The 16,642-nt window shown below is 51.0% G+C and overlaps 1 protein-coding gene across 1 annotated transcript; it reads left to right on the forward strand.

Annotated features, from left to right (window-relative positions):
* The first annotated feature begins 231 nt into the window (after nt 1–231).
* Nucleotides 232–16,377, forward strand: DUSP4 (dual specificity phosphatase 4). Its single transcript, XM_019750552.2, has 4 exons — nt 232–1,106; nt 10,391–10,536; nt 11,541–11,760; nt 12,339–16,377. Exons 1-4 carry the CDS (start codon nt 674–676, stop codon nt 12,722–12,724), a joined length of 1,185 nt encoding a protein of 394 aa, XP_019606111.1. The 5' UTR covers nt 232–673; the 3' UTR covers nt 12,725–16,377.
* The last annotated feature ends 265 nt before the right edge of the window (nt 16,378–16,642 follow it).

Here is a 16,642-nt window from a genome sequence, read left to right on the forward strand (position 1 = left end):
CTGTTTACTCCGCTCTTTGTGACGTCTCGTTCCCGTGACTGGGAGCGAGCGGCTGGCACTCCATTCACGCGCCGGGTAGGGGGTGGGAGGAGGAGGGGCCCACTGGGAGGAAGGAGCAGGGATGGGGCGGGGAGCAGGCGAGGGGGGCGGGAGGCGCGAGGTCCCGAATGGAAAGAGGCGGGGCCTCATAAGGTAGTACTGAATCTGCCCCCTCCCGGGAGGGAGCAGAGGAGCGTTAATAAATCTCTAAGCGGAGGAGGAAACTCCGGCTTGGGTAGTGAGCCGAGCTCCGGCTTCTTGTGGGGAACGGCAGCGGAGCCGTAACGCCGGTGCCGTCAGGAGCTGCACAACGGGCCAAATACAAAGAGGCCACATCAGAAGGGAACCCTTGGCCCTTTGCCGTAAACACAGCCCCCTCCACCGCCGACTCCCCCTCGCACCGCGCGCGGTACTGTCTTGCTCCCGAGGCCGCTAGGACTACTATGTGACTGCGAGACTGCAGGAGGAAGGGGACTGGGGAGAAGAGGGTCGTCGGGGAGAGACCCTGGGGGCCAAGTTTGCTGCCACTTCTGCACGTGCCCTCCCTTAGCCCTCGCCCGCACTTTCCTGCAGCCCAGCTGATCGGTTGTCCTTCGCCTCCTCGCGTGCCCAGCAGCCGCGGTTCCCGGCGACCATGGTGACGGTGGAGGAGCTGCGGGAGATGGACTGCAGTGTGCTCAAAAGGCTGATGAACCGGGACGAGAACGGCGGCGGCGCGGGCGGCAGCGGCAGTCACGGCGCCCTGGGGCTGCTGAGCGCCGGCAAGTGCCTGCTGCTGGACTGCAGACCGTTCCTGGCGCACAGCGCGGGCTACATCCGAGGCTCGGTCAACGTGCGTTGCAACACCATCGTGCGGCGGCGGGCCAAGGGCTCCGTGAGCCTGGAGCAGATCCTGCCTGCTGAGGAGGAGGTGCGCGCCCGCCTGCGCTCCGGCCTCTACTCGGCGGTCATCGTCTACGATGAACGCAGCCCGCGTGCGGAGAGCCTCCGCGAAGACAGCACCGTGTCGCTGGTAGTACAGGCGCTACGTCGCAACGCCGAGCGCACCGACATCTGCCTGCTGAAAGGTAAACGCGGGCGCCGGGACGCGAACTGTGGGGAGGTTTAGAGGGGTTTGGCGGCCTGCGTCTTAGTGGGCAGGGGAAGAAGTGTCTGGGGGGAATCTTGGCGGCGGGGATTCCCGCGCACTACTTTGTGCGTGTCGGTGTGCACGGGTTTGTAAGGATTTTGTGCGTTTGCGTGCAAGTGCGAGCTTCCGAAGTCCTCCCGACAGCGAGGGTGCGTTCTCTCCGTCACCTGCAGTTCCTCACCATTCTTGGCTCTTCTGTATTTGTTTACACTCACTAACGGTCTGGCCTCGCGAGCTAAGAGCCTCTTCGGTGTTGCCCACTTTTCAGTCCAGGAAGTGCTCCCAAGTCCACTGTGCGCGTGGGGACAGGTTAGGCCTGTTGGTTTGGCGTGCCAGGGCTCTGCACGACTTCGAGAACCCCAGAGATGGGGAAGGGGGTGAAAGTGAGTGCTGGTTCGATTGGAAACCATCCCTTCGGAAAGGCACAGGGAAGATCGGGCTGCGGACATTGTGTGGAGCGATCTGTATCTCCTGTTCTGCCAAACTCCAAGCTCCGCCCGGAAGGTGGCCAACTTCTGCCGGTGGCTAGACCCAGGCTCAGGGCGCGGGAGGCGGGAGGTGTGAGTATTTGGGGAACGCAAGGCGGGACGGTGCCTCCTAAATTCTGGCAACGAAGAACGATCTTTTGTTCAGACACGATTCTCGACAAACAGAGGGCGGCGCGTACTTGATTTAAGAGAACCCTGGTGAAACTTCGGGGAGGGGAAGTGTTGTGAAACCTGGAAGTCAGAAACCCAGAAGGGACCAAGTGCTGTCCCAGTAACTGAAGGGAAGGTGCGCCCGCGGCACCTGCAGGCCGGGTCGGGCAGCGGTCCTCTGCAGCCCTAGTGTAGAGGGAGTCGCAGGCGCGTGGGGTAGGGGCGCCCCTGGCCGCGCTGCGCCCCTGCCTCCCGCCGCCGCATTCCGCGCATTCTTTCGCCATCGAGTCCTCGCCTCCAAAACCGAGAGACGTTTCCCAGTCCGGTCTTCAAAGAGCCGCCCTGAGGGCGCCCTTCGCCCCCTCCCTCCTTTCTTTCTCTCTCCGGACCTGTTCATCCCGGAGGAAGGGAGATGGTGGAGGGAAGAGGGGCGGAAACCTCTCCTCACCGCCCCTTCCAAAAACCATAACAGGACTGCTCAGTGCAGAGGAGCCGGGCTTGTCCTGGTGAATAGCGGGGGGCTTTGTTCTCGGCAGTTGTTTCCTGGCCCTTTGACCTGTCAGCTGCTGGGGAAATGCTGCTGTTGACCTGTGGTTGAACTACTAAGGCGATTTTGCTGATTTTTCCTTCTCTGTGAGACTGCATTTTGCATCTCCGATGGAGCCCAGTACTAAAAGCTGTTTAAGAGGAAGTGCCAGGAAGGGGCTTGTACCGGAAGGACCCATCGGCCTCGCTTACCCTGGTGCGGAGTTGTGCCCTGGAGCACTGTGGCGGGCGCAGGTCCCGCGTTCTCCCGTCTCCAGGTCCTGGTTAGATCGCCAGTGTGGGGTCTTGGCAGTTGAGCACGCCTTGCCCTCCCTTGCCTGGAGCTGGAGGGAACGATAGAGAAATTGCTTTGGGACGAAGTCCCTTTCAGTGGGTGTTCTCCGTGCCGCGCTGCCCTGGGGTCCCTCCTGATTTAAAACCCCAGCGCGCTCCTTCCCCTGTGGGCCTCTGAACCCAGGACCTTTCCCGAGGGAGGGCAGACCCACGTGCAGTCTGGGTTTATTTTGTTTTGTTCTTCCTGGAAGAAATCCTGAGGGGACCGCCTTAGAGCGGCAGCTCGGGAACCTTAGGCTTCCGGGGGGCAGACACTAGGCCCCCGCTACCTTAGAGGGAAGTATATTTTTAAGGTTTCTTTCTACCGGTTAGCGGCACCGTCCTGGTCCCCCAGATTCTGGCTCGGAAGAGCCCTGAGCCTGATCGATTCCAAGAGCCGCTCCGTGGGCCAGCCGCTCTGCACGAGTCAAATGCTGATGTAAAGACTGGGTAGGACAGGAGCCTCTGGGTAAAATGACAGTCCCCTGGCTGCTGGCCAGCGTGGCCAGCGGAAAAGCAGTGTTCTAAGGGCTGTTGCCTCTGGAGGCCTGCACTGCCTCCTGTCATCCGACTCAGACCCTAAGGATCTCAAACTCTATATCCTCTGAGATGGAGAGTGGGCCTGGGCCTCAGGTTGAATTTGTTTCTTCAGGAAGTAGCCAGGAGAGGGTCAGCTGGGTCTTCATGAGCAAAGGGAGCCTGCCTTTGGAAGCAGCTGCCTGATATTAACAGAGGTGGCAGCTTGTTCTGTAGTGCTGGTAGAACATCTTTGAAGTTAACTGGCTCATAGTCTGTTTAACTGAGCTTATTTTCATATATGTGCTAAACACTGGCCGTCCGAACACAGTTCTCTTCCTTTTCTTTGCCTTCTAATGGAAAAGACTTCCCTAGTAAAGAAGGAAAGAAATTGGGCAGTGTCTGCTGCCACACAGATGCAGGAAGGTGCCGGCTGGGGGAGGAAACCAAAGCCTCCTGCATGTGGAGAAGCCAGTGGAAGGGAGGCAATGTGGGTTTGTGGGAGGGGACAGGAAACTAAAGGGAAACATTGGAAAACACAGGAAGAAAAAACCCTTAGATTATCTTCAGTAAATGCCTGAATTGATTAGAAGTTGGGTAGTTTGGTTCCCACCGGAGTTGTTCATTTCATTTTGCAACTAATGGGCTTGTCTGTGTGTCTAGTGTGGGGCTGGGTGAGGAGTAAAAATGGTCAGACATTAAGTCAGTTGGTAGTGTCTGCCATCTTGGGGGGACAGTAAAAACAGCAGGGTATTTTCAGAAGTTATTTTATCCTTCCTGGCCAAAAGCTAATTCTACCAATTAATTGTGTTTAAAAATTTGATTTTTCTACTTCTGTCACTTTGAAGGGCAGTTGGTTACTCATTGTAGGTATTTAATAACTAATACCACAGGCAAGAATTCATTGTCAAGATAGTTTTACTTAACGCTAATAAACTGCTGCCTAGCTTTTATGTGTCCTAATACTAAGCCAGGTTTGCTAAAAGCAATAATTTTGCTTTTAGCAAAATGGATACTTTTTTTTAAAGCAAAATTGCATCACTGCATTTTTCTGGTCTTTTTGTTAGGAAAAGAGCCCCATTGGGTTAAACTTGTTTTTTAAAGCTCATTTTATTTAAAATCTGGTAAGGCATTTTTTGGGATAGTTTATATTTTTCAGCTTTTCAGATTTTATTACAGTGCATATCTCCTTTGAAATTCCTTTCCTCTTTATAAGTCCTCAGATTAGGGTTTTATACCCCCTTGGTCATGAAAGAAAAACAAAAAGACCATTTTCTTATCCTAAGAGAAGTCATTCTTTACCTCCCACATTCCCAATGGCAAATCAGTTTGTTACTCAGAAAATTTCAGGTATAGAACGATTATCTTAGTTTCCTCCTATCTGAAATTCACCTCAGCTCATGACCATTGTCAGTTGTTTTCCAAGTTCTGATTGAAAAGCTGTCCTGGAGCTGTTTTGAGAATTGGAAGGATCCACTAGATAGATAGTCCAGTTTCTCCCTCCAGGTTGGGTCATGTATCCAGCGGACCATATAGACCGATGGCACACTTTATGTAGGAAACAGCACTAAGGCCAATAATGAATGGTGTGGGTAGAGGTGATGGGGCCCAACTAGCAGCCCAGGGAACTCTGGGGACTCTCGTCTGTCTTGTCTCTCTCTCCCCATTGGTCCAGTCTGTCCTACTTCCCCAGGAGCTCAGTGGCACCAAACAGCATAGCCCCTGGGGGATTCTGCGGTGCTCACCTCTTCCACCCAAAGGGACTGGCTTGCCTCTTTGCAAATATGACAAAATGTCCACTACTGCCAAGGATTGTTAGAATTAAAAAAAAAAAAGGTAGGCCTTAAAGGTAATTTCTAACTCCTGCTGTAATTCATTACAGAAGTACAAGGAATGAAACAAACTCATTGCATCATTTGACCTGGATGCTTCCAACCCACAAAAGGAACCAAAGACAGGGTGTCGATGTAAATCGAGGATGAAAACCTGATCGTTATTAAGCCCATCACAGCTTCCTTGGGCTTGTGGGCAGTGCTTATGGGAGAGGTGGGCTGCATAGAAACTCAGGGAGGGACAAAAGGTAGCCTTTTAAAGGAACCAAGACATTTCTTCAAAAAAATCAGAACATCTGAAACCAGATAGCCGGTTTCCTTACTGGGAGGCAGTTCCTGCCTGACAAAGAGGAAGTTGGACAGGAAGAAAAGTTCCCTCTGGAACGGAAGCCAGCTTGCTGAATGTAGCCGATAGCACAGAAAGACGGGGAGGGACTGCAAACCAGATCCAGCCAAGTGTGGCATTAGTTGTCAGCCAGCTGGCCCCGGACGGCCAGGTCTGTGTGTGGAGTCCCAGGGTGAGAAGCCTACTTAAGTAAATTTTAAATACTGCTCCGCATTTAGTAGGGTGCTTACTGAGTCAACACCCACCTCAAGGTAAGGTCTCAAACCCAAATGACCTTCAGATGACCCGACTTTCTTGCTGGTCAACATTTGCTTGTATTGATAAGAGCGAGGCCATGAGCCCTGACTGTGAATGGGTGATATTCTGAGTGTTATGGGAAAAAAGCAGCTGTCCCATTAAGATCGATGGCTGTCATCACCACCTAAGTCTTCCCCATGACAGACCCACGTGAATGGTCCCATTACGGTGATAGGACCAGCCCCACATCAGGCTGCCTTTTCGGAAGCACTTCCACACACATACCACCTGGCCCTGTGTGGCCGGGAGGCCGGCACCAGGGCGTGTGGCCAACGGGTCATCATTTTTAGTAAATTGCGAAAAGTAAGTACCTTGCTGTGTGAGTGCATGTGAGACACAGAAGAGTGGAGTTTACCCCCTCAACTCTCAAGATTTAAACTGAAGATGAGAAAAGGAGAGCTTGAAGACTACAAAGCATATTAAATAAAAACATGGGAAAAACGGGTCAACATCAGAATATCTTTTATAGGATGATACTCCATAGGGCGTAGGAAAAAACAGGTGGAATTCATTAGCATCTGTTACGAAATTATATTCAGAAGATAGAAATGCAGATCTTGGTTACCTGCTGTCCAATTGTAGTTTGCAAAAAAGTAGGTTGTGGACATTTAGGATCATGGAATGTTAGAATTTAGAGATGATGTAGTCTGAAATTCTTCCATTTTGAGGGTGGAAAAACGGGGGTGAGGAGAGAATGTGCTTGCTTAAGCTCCCACTGGCACCCCCAATCTGTGCCCTTGTTCTCCTTCCACACCTGCAGGAGGCACAGGACGGAACCCAGCCCCATGGTATCTGGTTGGAATAAGCTTTCCCTCTCCTGAGTTTTGGATAAAACATGGTGACCTAAAATCTAGCTCTTACTAAAAGGGCTGCTGCGGCGCTGGCATTTGCACAGATTTAGGGATGGGAAGGGGAGGCACTGAGGAGTCTGGGAGCAGTCTTTGGATTTCCACCTACAGTAAGAATTCATTTTAATTTCCATCATGACCCAGTACAGGGATACAGACATACCTGAAACTGGAGATGCATGAAAGTGTACCCTCTTTAGATGCAAAGCATTCTAGTAGTTTCTATTCTATTTCATTAAATAAAAATGCTGGCCACAGTTCCTTAATGATAACTTGTAGTTCAAAAAGCACTGGAAAGAAGCAGTTTGGTGAAATGTCAGCAGTGCCCTGTTTAGAGGTTTTGCATGAAAATTCTGTCTTCACGTGATGAAACCCCCTAGAGAAGGACCACTAGGAAGGCAGAGATGGGCAAGTAGCAGGGTGGTTTCCTGAGCCTTTGAGGCCAGTGGGCCGAATGGTTGCTGTGCCTATAACTGGGGGCTGCCCCGTACCTGTTTCCTCTACTGTGAAATTGGGGCCAGTCACACCTTCCTCAAGGGCTGCTGGTTAAACACATGTATGGAAAGAGCCTGGTACATAGTGAGCATTTCCTCTTAAGGGTGCCTATCATTTTTATTAATACGGATCCAGTACCCAGACACAACTTCCTGCAGTGTGGCCTTGTGGGGTGACTTGGGTGGTTCCTAGCTTGTACCCGTCCGAGTGTACTACTCGCCTGCATGATCCTGGCCGATCAGGTATGTTCTGCTCATTGGAGATCCTGGCCCAAGTGCAGCCACTGGTCCCCCAGGAGGCCCTCCTTTTGCAATGCTCCTTGTAACAACCAGCCACAGATCCCCAAAAGCGACAGCGTAGGACGGAGAACCCCCTCCATCTCTGCCACCGTCACAGATTCTACCCTTCCAATGCTCCTGTCCCTTGGGCAGATTTGCTTCCTCACTTTAGCTCCTTTGTGATTGTTTTTCAAAGGCCTGCCAGTGGGAACTGACTTTTCAGTAATCATTTTTCTGTTCCATTCCAATGATGTCTTTTCCCAACCATTGCTATCTCTCTGTCCTCTTATGAGCAGCTTGAGGGGAGACGACGAATAGCCCCCTTGGGCCTGGTCTGGCCTCGGGGTCACCTCGGTCCTGCACACTGGGCCACCTGTGCCCCTGCCTGCCACACCCCTGGGGTCATCGGCCGGCAGGTGCTCTGCTGTGTCTCCTGGTTGATTGATGATGGAGCGGGAGAGTAGCTAGCGGCTGTCCCTGACTGGGAAGGGGTCATAGAGCTCAGGAAGTGTGGTACCTGCCTGTCCACTGTCTTAACTACCAGGTCTCAAGACTCCACTGGAAAAAATCAGTAAAGCCCAGGAGGATAAGGTGGCCCGGAAAGTTGCCAATAGTGCTGGAGTATCCTTAGTGGATGCCCCCAAAGGAAACCTTCATTATGTGTCTATCGGTGGCCAGGAGCTGAGGACTGGCTGTTCCAATCAGTCCTCGAAGGACTCCAGGCTTGGATGTTTCATCACATTTTACAGATGAGGAAGAGGTTCAGAGAGGTTCAGTGGTGGCTCCAGGTGGCACAGCTGATTCAACCTAGACCCGTGAATCTGACTGCAAAGGCTGTGTCCTTTCCAGAACTTCAGTCTGGTAAACTGTCCTGCACCTTCTCAGCAATGGGAAGAACATTTTTTCAACCACTGGGTGGCTCCTCCCCCTCTCTCCTCAGGGGTGATCTTCCTCTGACCTTGGAGCCTGGCCACTATTCCTGTGATGCCACCATTAACTTTAGGGGTGTTCTGCTCTTCTGCCTGTCTAGGTGATGAGCTTTTGGAGGGCACCACCCCATACCTTTCAGTTCTTTGGGGGGAAAAATGTCTTTTAATAGCTCATGTAATAAACACAAGGGTCATTCTATTTTGAAAATTTCAAGTCCTATAGAAGTATACAAAGTAACACGTGATGGCTTTTCATGTAGGTTCCAACAACAGTTTGTTGATTGGTCCATTTCCCCTTCCACTTCCTCCAAAGGGGAGCATTTACAAAGTTTCCCATCCCAGAGGACTTAAGCAAAAGACGTTTGCTGGCTCTTCCCCCCACTCTATTTACTGAATTTGGGGAAGTAATGTCTGCAGCTTTATAAGGACAGAGGGGACATATGAGGTGATAATAGGAGGGAGGGGTGCTCCTGGGATGAGAGACCACTGAGGCCACCAGCACATCTGCAGCTGGCAGTGTGGGGCCCTCAGCAGGTTTTCCATCCAGGACGGCTGGTCATTGTGACTCAGCAGGAGCAGAGGCCTGTGACCAGAGAGAGAGCCATTTATATCCTGGTAAGGGAGGGAGTGGAGGGGAACAGAGAAGCCTCCCCTCAGAGAGGAAGAAATGTGTGCCCTGTTTCTGCCAGCCTATAATGTGGCAAAGAATCACTTCCCTTCCTCTGCGAAGCAGTCTCTAGGGTTAGGATGCTAGGCAAGAAATTGACTAACCATCACATGTCTGGAAGGTTACTGTGAACATCATAGGGAACAGTGGCACCATATCGCTTAGTCATAAAGATTTAAAGGTGCCAGCTACATACGCGACCCACTTGAATGGGTCTGTTAGACATATAGGCCCTGCTGAATGCATGAGTGAATGAATGAAGCATTTTTAAGTAAGTTTGTGGGTTTTTAAAACATTTAGGTATAATTGACATATAGCATTATATTAGTTTGAGGTGTACAACGTGATTCGATATTTGTATATATTGCAAAATGATCACAATAAGTCTAGTTAACAGCTGTCTCTGTACCTGCCTAAAAAAAATTTTTTTTTCCTTGTGATGAGAACTTTTAAGATCTACTCGCTTAGCGACTTTCAAACGTGATGGTATTGTTAACTATAGTCACAATGCTGTACATTCATTACATCCCCAGGACTTACAACTGGAAGTTTTGACATCTTCACCGACCAAATTAACTTATAATCCATCTTTGGTCCCACAGAAACTGCAAAGTAAAAATACAAGCAGGGCCAAACACTGACCGTAGATTACGCGCAGAGCAAAATCCCAGAGATCACAAGAAAATCAGAGATACAGGCTGGGCATTTCTCTTCTCCAAGTGTTCCTCTGCCCGCCTCTGTCCAGCCAGTGCCTTTCTGCTTGGCACTGACCTTATTCCAGATAAGTTTACCTCTTTTTCCTTAAAAGGCCTCCTCGTTCCCCGGAAGATGATCCCACAGATAACCATTCCAGGGCTTAGCACTCTCAGGTCAGGAAATCCTCCCTTGCCCCAAACCTGTGTGTAGCAAGAGGGATTTATTTAGATTTAAGTCCATTTCCTCTCATTTTGGCCCCTTGTTGATGGAACAGCTGTTCTCGAGGCTGTGCAATTGGCATCTGTTCCGTTGCTGAGATCCAGAAGGGCTGGTGCCAGGGTAATTTTTTTCTTCTCTCTCACATTGGAGAACCTCTCCAAAGGAAGGGCTGATGTTGGGATGACAGACATCTTTGCAGGTCCCAGGGCCCAACTGGCTATAGGCTGCTTAGTGCTCATGCAGACCCACAGTGGCCATTCCCTCTTTCGTGCCTTGTCATCACCCTAAGGGACTCCTCGTGAAATAGTCCCTTCTGCATACCCTGTGCATCTTCCTCTGTGTATCTGCGTCCCAAACCAAAGTCTTGGGCATAAAGCTTTCTTTCCTGGCTTCAGAGTGCAATCCTGGCCCAATGTAGACTGCATCTCTGTCAAAGGGTCTGTAGCCAGTCTATCTGGGCCCACAGCGCCACCCAGTGGCCAATGTAGGTCCAGCCAGCCCTTGCTTCTCAACAGCTCTTCTCAGTCGGGTAGGATTCAAGCTCTTTCTGGTTTCCTGCTGGCTTAGTGACCCTATTAATCTGAACTTCTTTCTCTTTTAAAGGTGGCTATGAGAGGTTTTCCTCGGAGTACCCGGAATTCTGTTCCAAAACCAAGGCGCTGGCAGCCATCCCACCCGTGGTGCCCCCCAGCACTGTGGAGTCTCTGGACCTGGGCTGCAGCTCCTGTGGAACCCCACTGCATGACCAGGTGTGTGGGGGTGCTTCTCGTCAGAGTTCTGCTTGTTGGAGGCTTTGGATGCAGTGCCGCAGTGTGGGGGGAAGGTAGTGAATCCTGATACTGGGCTGGGACGGATGGCAGGTTAGGAATAAATTCTGTTTATTCTTTGGAGCCCTTCTCCTTCCCTCTCTTACTTATTATCCCCACTTAGACATAACTCCCTGATTAACCTCTAGAGTTATGTGCAGACAAACTAGGAGACCTGCTGAAACTAGACGTGTATGACCTTCCTGTAGGAAGCTGAGAGAATACCCTTCTTTGAGGCGTGGCCTGTGGACCCCAACCCCCAGGTCCAGAACAGTCAGGCTGTCCCCATTGCGAGCCAATTGTAAATGCTAAATGGACATAAATGGTGAGCCAACCCTCCTCCAAGAAAACCAGCTGAGGCCACCCCATTTCTTACAAGCTCACCCCTTTTAGCCCTTTATTTAGACAGAAGGGGTGAATTTATGGGCTCTGACAACCCTGCTCCCCAAATCCCAGATCACTGGTTGATCTGACTCAGAAAGTTGTCATTAAGCCCAGCTTACCTAATTTTGCCAAGATCCCTCCTCTTGTCTGTGAGACCGACATGGCATGTTTTCCATGTACTAAGTGAAGACCCACCCAACCAAGGAAGGCCCTGACCCACACAACAGACAGCCTGGTGACTGGCAGCTGGAAACTCTTAGTGCTACAGACAAGTGGTGCAGCAAATGGCCTGTGTCTGCCATCCATGTTTCACCGGGGGGTGGGCTGCCTGAGCAAGGCGTTCCCTGTCCTGGCTTCTCTGTCCCTGGCAGAGTGCAGTGTAAAGGCGCGAGTCCCACTGAGCCCATCGTTCCCTCCAGAAACCCCAGCAGGTGAAGAGGAAACCTGGAAGGGCTGTGTCCACAGGCATTCTCCCCAGGGCCTGTGACGGCCCACCTGTCCCTGTCCTAAGCTGCTTGCCTTACGCGTGATGTTGGGGGTCTTTGTTTCCCCTCTCTGTGTAGGGCGGTCCTGTGGAGATCCTCCCCTTCCTCTACCTTGGCAGTGCCTATCATGCTGCTCGGAGAGACATGCTGGACGCCCTGGGGATCACGGCCCTGTTGAACGTCTCCTCCGACTGCCCAAACCACTTTGAAGGCCACTATCAGTACAAGTGCATCCCGGTGGAAGACAACCACAAAGCCGACATCAGCTCCTGGTTCATGGAAGCCATCGAGTACATCGGTAGGCCGGCCCTGGCTGGGCGCTGGGGCCCAGGCTGCTGGGCGGGAGACAGGGAGCCCTTGTAACTGGTGCTGAAGGAGGGACGTAGGAGGTCGGGACCCGGCTGTACCCGGTTCCTCCTCGCTCAGTAGGACGGCTGGCCTGGTGGGCGGTGTGTTGTGCGGGAATAGGAAGACTGGGTCCTACGCCAGGGCTGTTGGCCGATAGAGCCAATCACCTTTTCCGTGCTTGTCTCGAGATGTCTAGATAAGGCTTAGGGGATGGGGAGAAAGACAAAGATGGTGCAAATGGAAGTCCTTGAGTGTATGCTGGGATCTCACTGGATTTAGCACGCGTTTTCACCAAGTGTAGTGCATTGCATGGGTTTCCTTAAGTCTCCGACACACCCCTTCTGAGGTGGAATTCTCCAGTCCCTTCCCCATAGGTTTCTTTCCACCCCTCCTCTGCCCATTATTCCTCCAATCCCGGTCCCCTCCTTCCGCCGCCCCACGGCCGGCTTACGCACCTGCCCTGGCGTTTGGGGGCAGGATCGGGTCGGCGGCGGGAGGCGGGCACTGACGGGACGCCCTGTCCCCCAGATGCGGTGAAGGAGTGCCGCGGGCGCGTGCTGGTGCACTGCCAGGCGGGCATCTCGCGCTCGGCCACCATCTGCCTGGCCTACCTGATGATGAAGAAGCGGGTGAGGCTGGAGGAGGCCTTCGAGTTCGTCAAGCAGCGGCGGAGCATCATCTCGCCCAACTTCAGCTTCATGGGGCAGCTGCTGCAGTTCGAGTCGCAGGTGCTGGCCACGTCCTGCGCGGTGGAGGCCGCCAGTCCGTCGGGGCCCCTGCGGGAGCGGGGCAAGGCCACCCCCACGCCCACGTCGCAGTTCGTCTTCAGCTTCCCGGTGTCGGTGGGCGTTCACGCGGCCCCCAGCAGCTTGCCCTACCTGCACAGCCCCATCACCACCTCTCCCACCTGTTAGGGCTGCTCGGAGCACCCCCAAACCAGGCGCCTTCAGCAAGGGGTGGGGGGCCGCGGGCGGGCAGCGAGTCAGACTGACCAGTTGGGGGCCGGCGACCAAGCCCCTTCCCATCCATTTCTCCTCGGCCGACCACCGGGCCACCAGAATGGCAATAAGGACTTCAAATACATATTCAAAGCAAACAAACAGCCCCCCTCCAACTTAGAGCAATAACGGCTGCCTCCGCGGGCAGGGAAGACCTTGGTTTGGTTTGTGTGTCAGTTTTACTTTTCAGATAGGAATTTCTTACCTCATTTTTTAAGCAGCAAGGCTTGAAGTTATGAAACCCACAGGTCCTGGCAAAATGTGCCCATCCAGTTTTACTAAGGGGGTGGCGGGGTGGGGGTTAGGGAAAGGGACAAGAAGAAAACAAGTTTGCCAGAAGTGCCTGGTTCCGTGTGCTTGGCCCTTTTTTTGTTGTTGCCGTTAAGTTACAGGAGTTTTTAAAAAAAGAAATGTTAGGACATGGTTTTCCTTTCCAGGTCACCAACAAGTGAATAATTATGCGTAATAATAAAAGTATTTATTAAGCATTTTCTCAGAGTATGTAAGTACGAGGAGTCTAGTGACAGTGACTGTAGAATATATTTATGTTGATGTCGAATGCAGCACAAAGCGTGCTCATGTCAAAGCGGTTAGGAAGGCAGGCGGCGGGACCTCGGAGGTTATGGCCCCGTTCGCTAGCTCAGCTTGTACTTGTTGCCACTGAGAAGCAGGCAGGGTGGGATGGGAGAAGGAAGGAAGGAAGGGACTACTTTTTACGTTCAAAGCTGGTTGCTGGCTACCTGGACCACTGAAGTGATGTTAAACCACAACAACACAACCTTTTCTCCCTGATGGTCAATAACTCAGTTTGGCGGTGGGAGCATTTTCTGCATAGACCTGCCTGAGGACTTATATAGCATCTGTGATAAATGCCATATCATTTTAGGTGCTCCTGAAAAATTGGGTGCAATTCAGATTTTCCTACAGGGAATCATTGGCAAGGCCATTGGGGAAACCAGCTAACTAGAGACAGACCCAAAATGAATCCTTTCGTAAGTGGAAGCACCATCTTGTCTCTTTTGCCTAAATTGGAGTTTTTGATTTCAGGGGGTGTACTTGGAATGAAGTACACCAATAAATTCTTGTGTTCTTCAAATTCTTGGTTTAGGTGAATATTTTTGAAGCCCGTCTTTTGAATAAAAAGGGGAGTGTACACGACATTTCAGGTGTCCTTGAAGTCTAGAATGGAAGAGAGCTTGAGTGAGGGGTCAGGGGAGACTCTTTGCTGGGGAGCTGGCTGCTGGACTTCTGTGACGGGCATCATGGGTACTCGGGAGCCATTTTAGAATCCTTTCTTGGGATAATGCCGTATTAAGGGGTCTTTCCAAATGGAGGAATGGCTTTTGGAGGAAGAAGGATGTTGGTGGGTTGGGCTTGGGGGGAGGGTGAAGGGAACAAACTATGTGTTATTTCATTTGTAACATTGTGGAACAGTGTTGTTATGGAGTGCCAGATTAGAGGTAATTGCAAATTTGTCTAGAAATGAGAGCGTTTTGTTTTGTTTGTATTAGCCCTTTGAGAGAGTAAATTTAAATGAACAGTCTTGCTGAGCCATAAATAACTTGCAGCCTCAATGTCAGAAGTGTTGGAATGCTCTTTCTCATCCTGGCACACCAGACAGGACCTGGTTCATTCCATTTCCTTCCATAAACATGAACCTGTGTTGGCATCAGTCATCCTGCCTTTGTCAAGTCCTGTCTGGGTGATGCCATAGTTCTCACTTCCTGGTTTTAGGAAAGCCTGGGGCTCCTCCTTCCCCAGGAGCTGCTTGGCTGACTAGTTAGGAGTGAGGCATGGACGGGCAGCCGTCCCTGGTCATTGGAACTATTTAGAGACAGCACAGTTGGGTGTTCCCACCTTTTCCTTGATCCCCGGAAGTTGCTTCATATTTTGTGATGAATGAGGCCAAATGGGTTCTGCAGTTGAAAAGCTATGGGTTTTAAGAGCAGATAGTTCTGAGAAGACGCGCTTCTAGAGTGAGAAGGGAAAGTAGCTTGGAACAGATTCACTTTTTCTAGAATGACTATATATCGCCAAAACCCATGTATCCTGCTTTCCCAGACTGGATTCCAGCCACGTGTCCCGTTGGAGCTCAGGACCAGCCCCAGGCTGTCGTCCCTGCTAATTCAAGTCTTTTCGCACAATGTCAAACTGCTATTTATAAAGCCATTTTCTTTGTACTTGATAACAGCCTTGGAGTCTCCAAACGGTAGAAATAAAATAGGAAGTTGGCTTGATTGGAAAAGGGGGTTTTTGGTTGTTGGTCTCCCATCAGAAGCCTCTTTGATGACTTGGAAAAGCTCTAATGAAGACACTACAGGATCAGTTCAAGTGGCCAGTGGGTTTCAGTAGACATGCCTCCCAGGAAGTAGTTTCTGGTGATGTGAGAGTTTTGTAATGGCCAGAAAGCATTGTCACTTTCACTGATTATCAACTGTGCTGTGGGCTGCGGAAGGCAGTAGACTTTATTGTGTCTTCTGTAGAGACGAAGCAATGCTGTCGGTTCCCTTTGGGAGGGAATCTTGCGTTACCCAAGGGTATTTGGGGAGTACTTTCCACAGAGCAGTATTAAGTTGATGTCACCATGAGCCGGTGGCAGGAGCTCCCAGCTTCAGTCATTCCCTCCTGAGGCCACTGTCCTCGAGTGCTCATTCCAGGTGGATTCCAGATAGTTTTCAAAAAGATTGGGAAGTCATGAGAAAAATTTTGAAATCCTTGGGAAGGTGGACAGAGGGAGGCAGGATGGTTGATTCCAATGTGAGGGGAAGGTGCGGTTAGATTGGGGGCTGTCCCCCAAGCCCGTAATATGAATATTAAAGTGGTGGTTACCTTGGCTGCCCATTAGCATCAGAAGGGGAGCTTTGAAAATCCTGCTACCAGGCTACCCCAGACCAATTAAACCCAGGTTTCTGGAGGAGCGACCCACGCACCAGCATGTTTCAAAGCTCCCCAAGCGCTCTCCGTGTGTAACCAAGTTGCTTTCTGGATGGCAAGGTGCTGTGGGAGGCTGGGTCTGGGTATTAGAGCTAGCTTGTCTCACAGAAACCACAGCCAGTGCGTTTGTCACCAGCTCAGCATGGTCTCACTGCCAGTCCCAGCCCAGCTGAGGGGACAAGATCGTGTCTCTCAGGAGCTCATGTCACGGAGCAGGTGACCTGAATGTGGCACCATTTCATGCTCCTTGCAAGTCAGCCGATCTGGGGAGCATTGTTAGGGAGCTGGATACAGTGTCTCCTTGTCTATCAAAAAGGATGGAGAGTTTCACCTCTTTGGAGCTACTAGCCCTCCTCCCCCAGGAGCACAGGAGCAACCTGTCCTTCCTTAGAGCTTATGAGTCACACCAGGAAGAGGCTTCTTCAAGACAGAGCAATGCAATACTTGTAACTTCTGTAAATAGCCCCACCTTTCAGAGTGATGTCATTTCTACATTTGATATGCTTGTATTTCTGTAGGATGTATATAGTTTAGGGGATTTTGTTTGGTTTTGTTTTTTAGAAAAGTCAACACATCTGTTTTTATTTATTGCTTGAAAAAGATCATTTGATGAAAAATAAATACATTTTCAACCACTTCTGGCTTAGTTTATCTTTTTCTTGAAATCTGCTGCTACGATGACTTGGAAGAGGAGGAAAGATCTGGGTCATTTAATCTTGTGCACTTAGGAATCTCTACAGTGGACACTGGCTCATAAAATCAGTGAGCCTGTTGCTGCTCCCTGAACACCACTCAAGGACGGTGACAGAAGGCTGGTAGGAATCTCTAAGAACCTAAGTTCTCTAGGCAAAGAGACCTTCCTTTAGTTACCACGTGCCTGGTGTGTTTTTATGTGTCTCC

The sequence above is a fragment of the Rhinolophus sinicus genome, linkage group LG04, assembly GCF_036562045.2.
Source record: "Rhinolophus sinicus isolate RSC01 linkage group LG04, ASM3656204v1, whole genome shotgun sequence".
NCBI classification, from domain to species: domain Eukaryota; kingdom Metazoa; phylum Chordata; class Mammalia; order Chiroptera; family Rhinolophidae; genus Rhinolophus; species Rhinolophus sinicus.

What these genes read in the sequence shown, in the direction of transcription:
- DUSP4 (XM_019750552.2), top strand. Translation starts at nt 674, where the DNA reads ATGGTGACGGTGGAGGAGCTGCGGGAGATGGACTGCAGTGTGCTCAAA. An exon ending in GAACCCCACTGCATGACCAG is followed by an intron (nt 10,537 to 11,540) that starts GTGTGTGGGGGT and finishes CTCTCTGTGTAG; the next exon opens with GGCGGTCCTGTGGAGATCCT. An exon ending in GGAAGCCATCGAGTACATCG is followed by an intron (nt 11,761 to 12,338) that starts GTAGGCCGGCCC and finishes CCTGTCCCCCAG; the next exon opens with ATGCGGTGAAGGAGTGCCGC.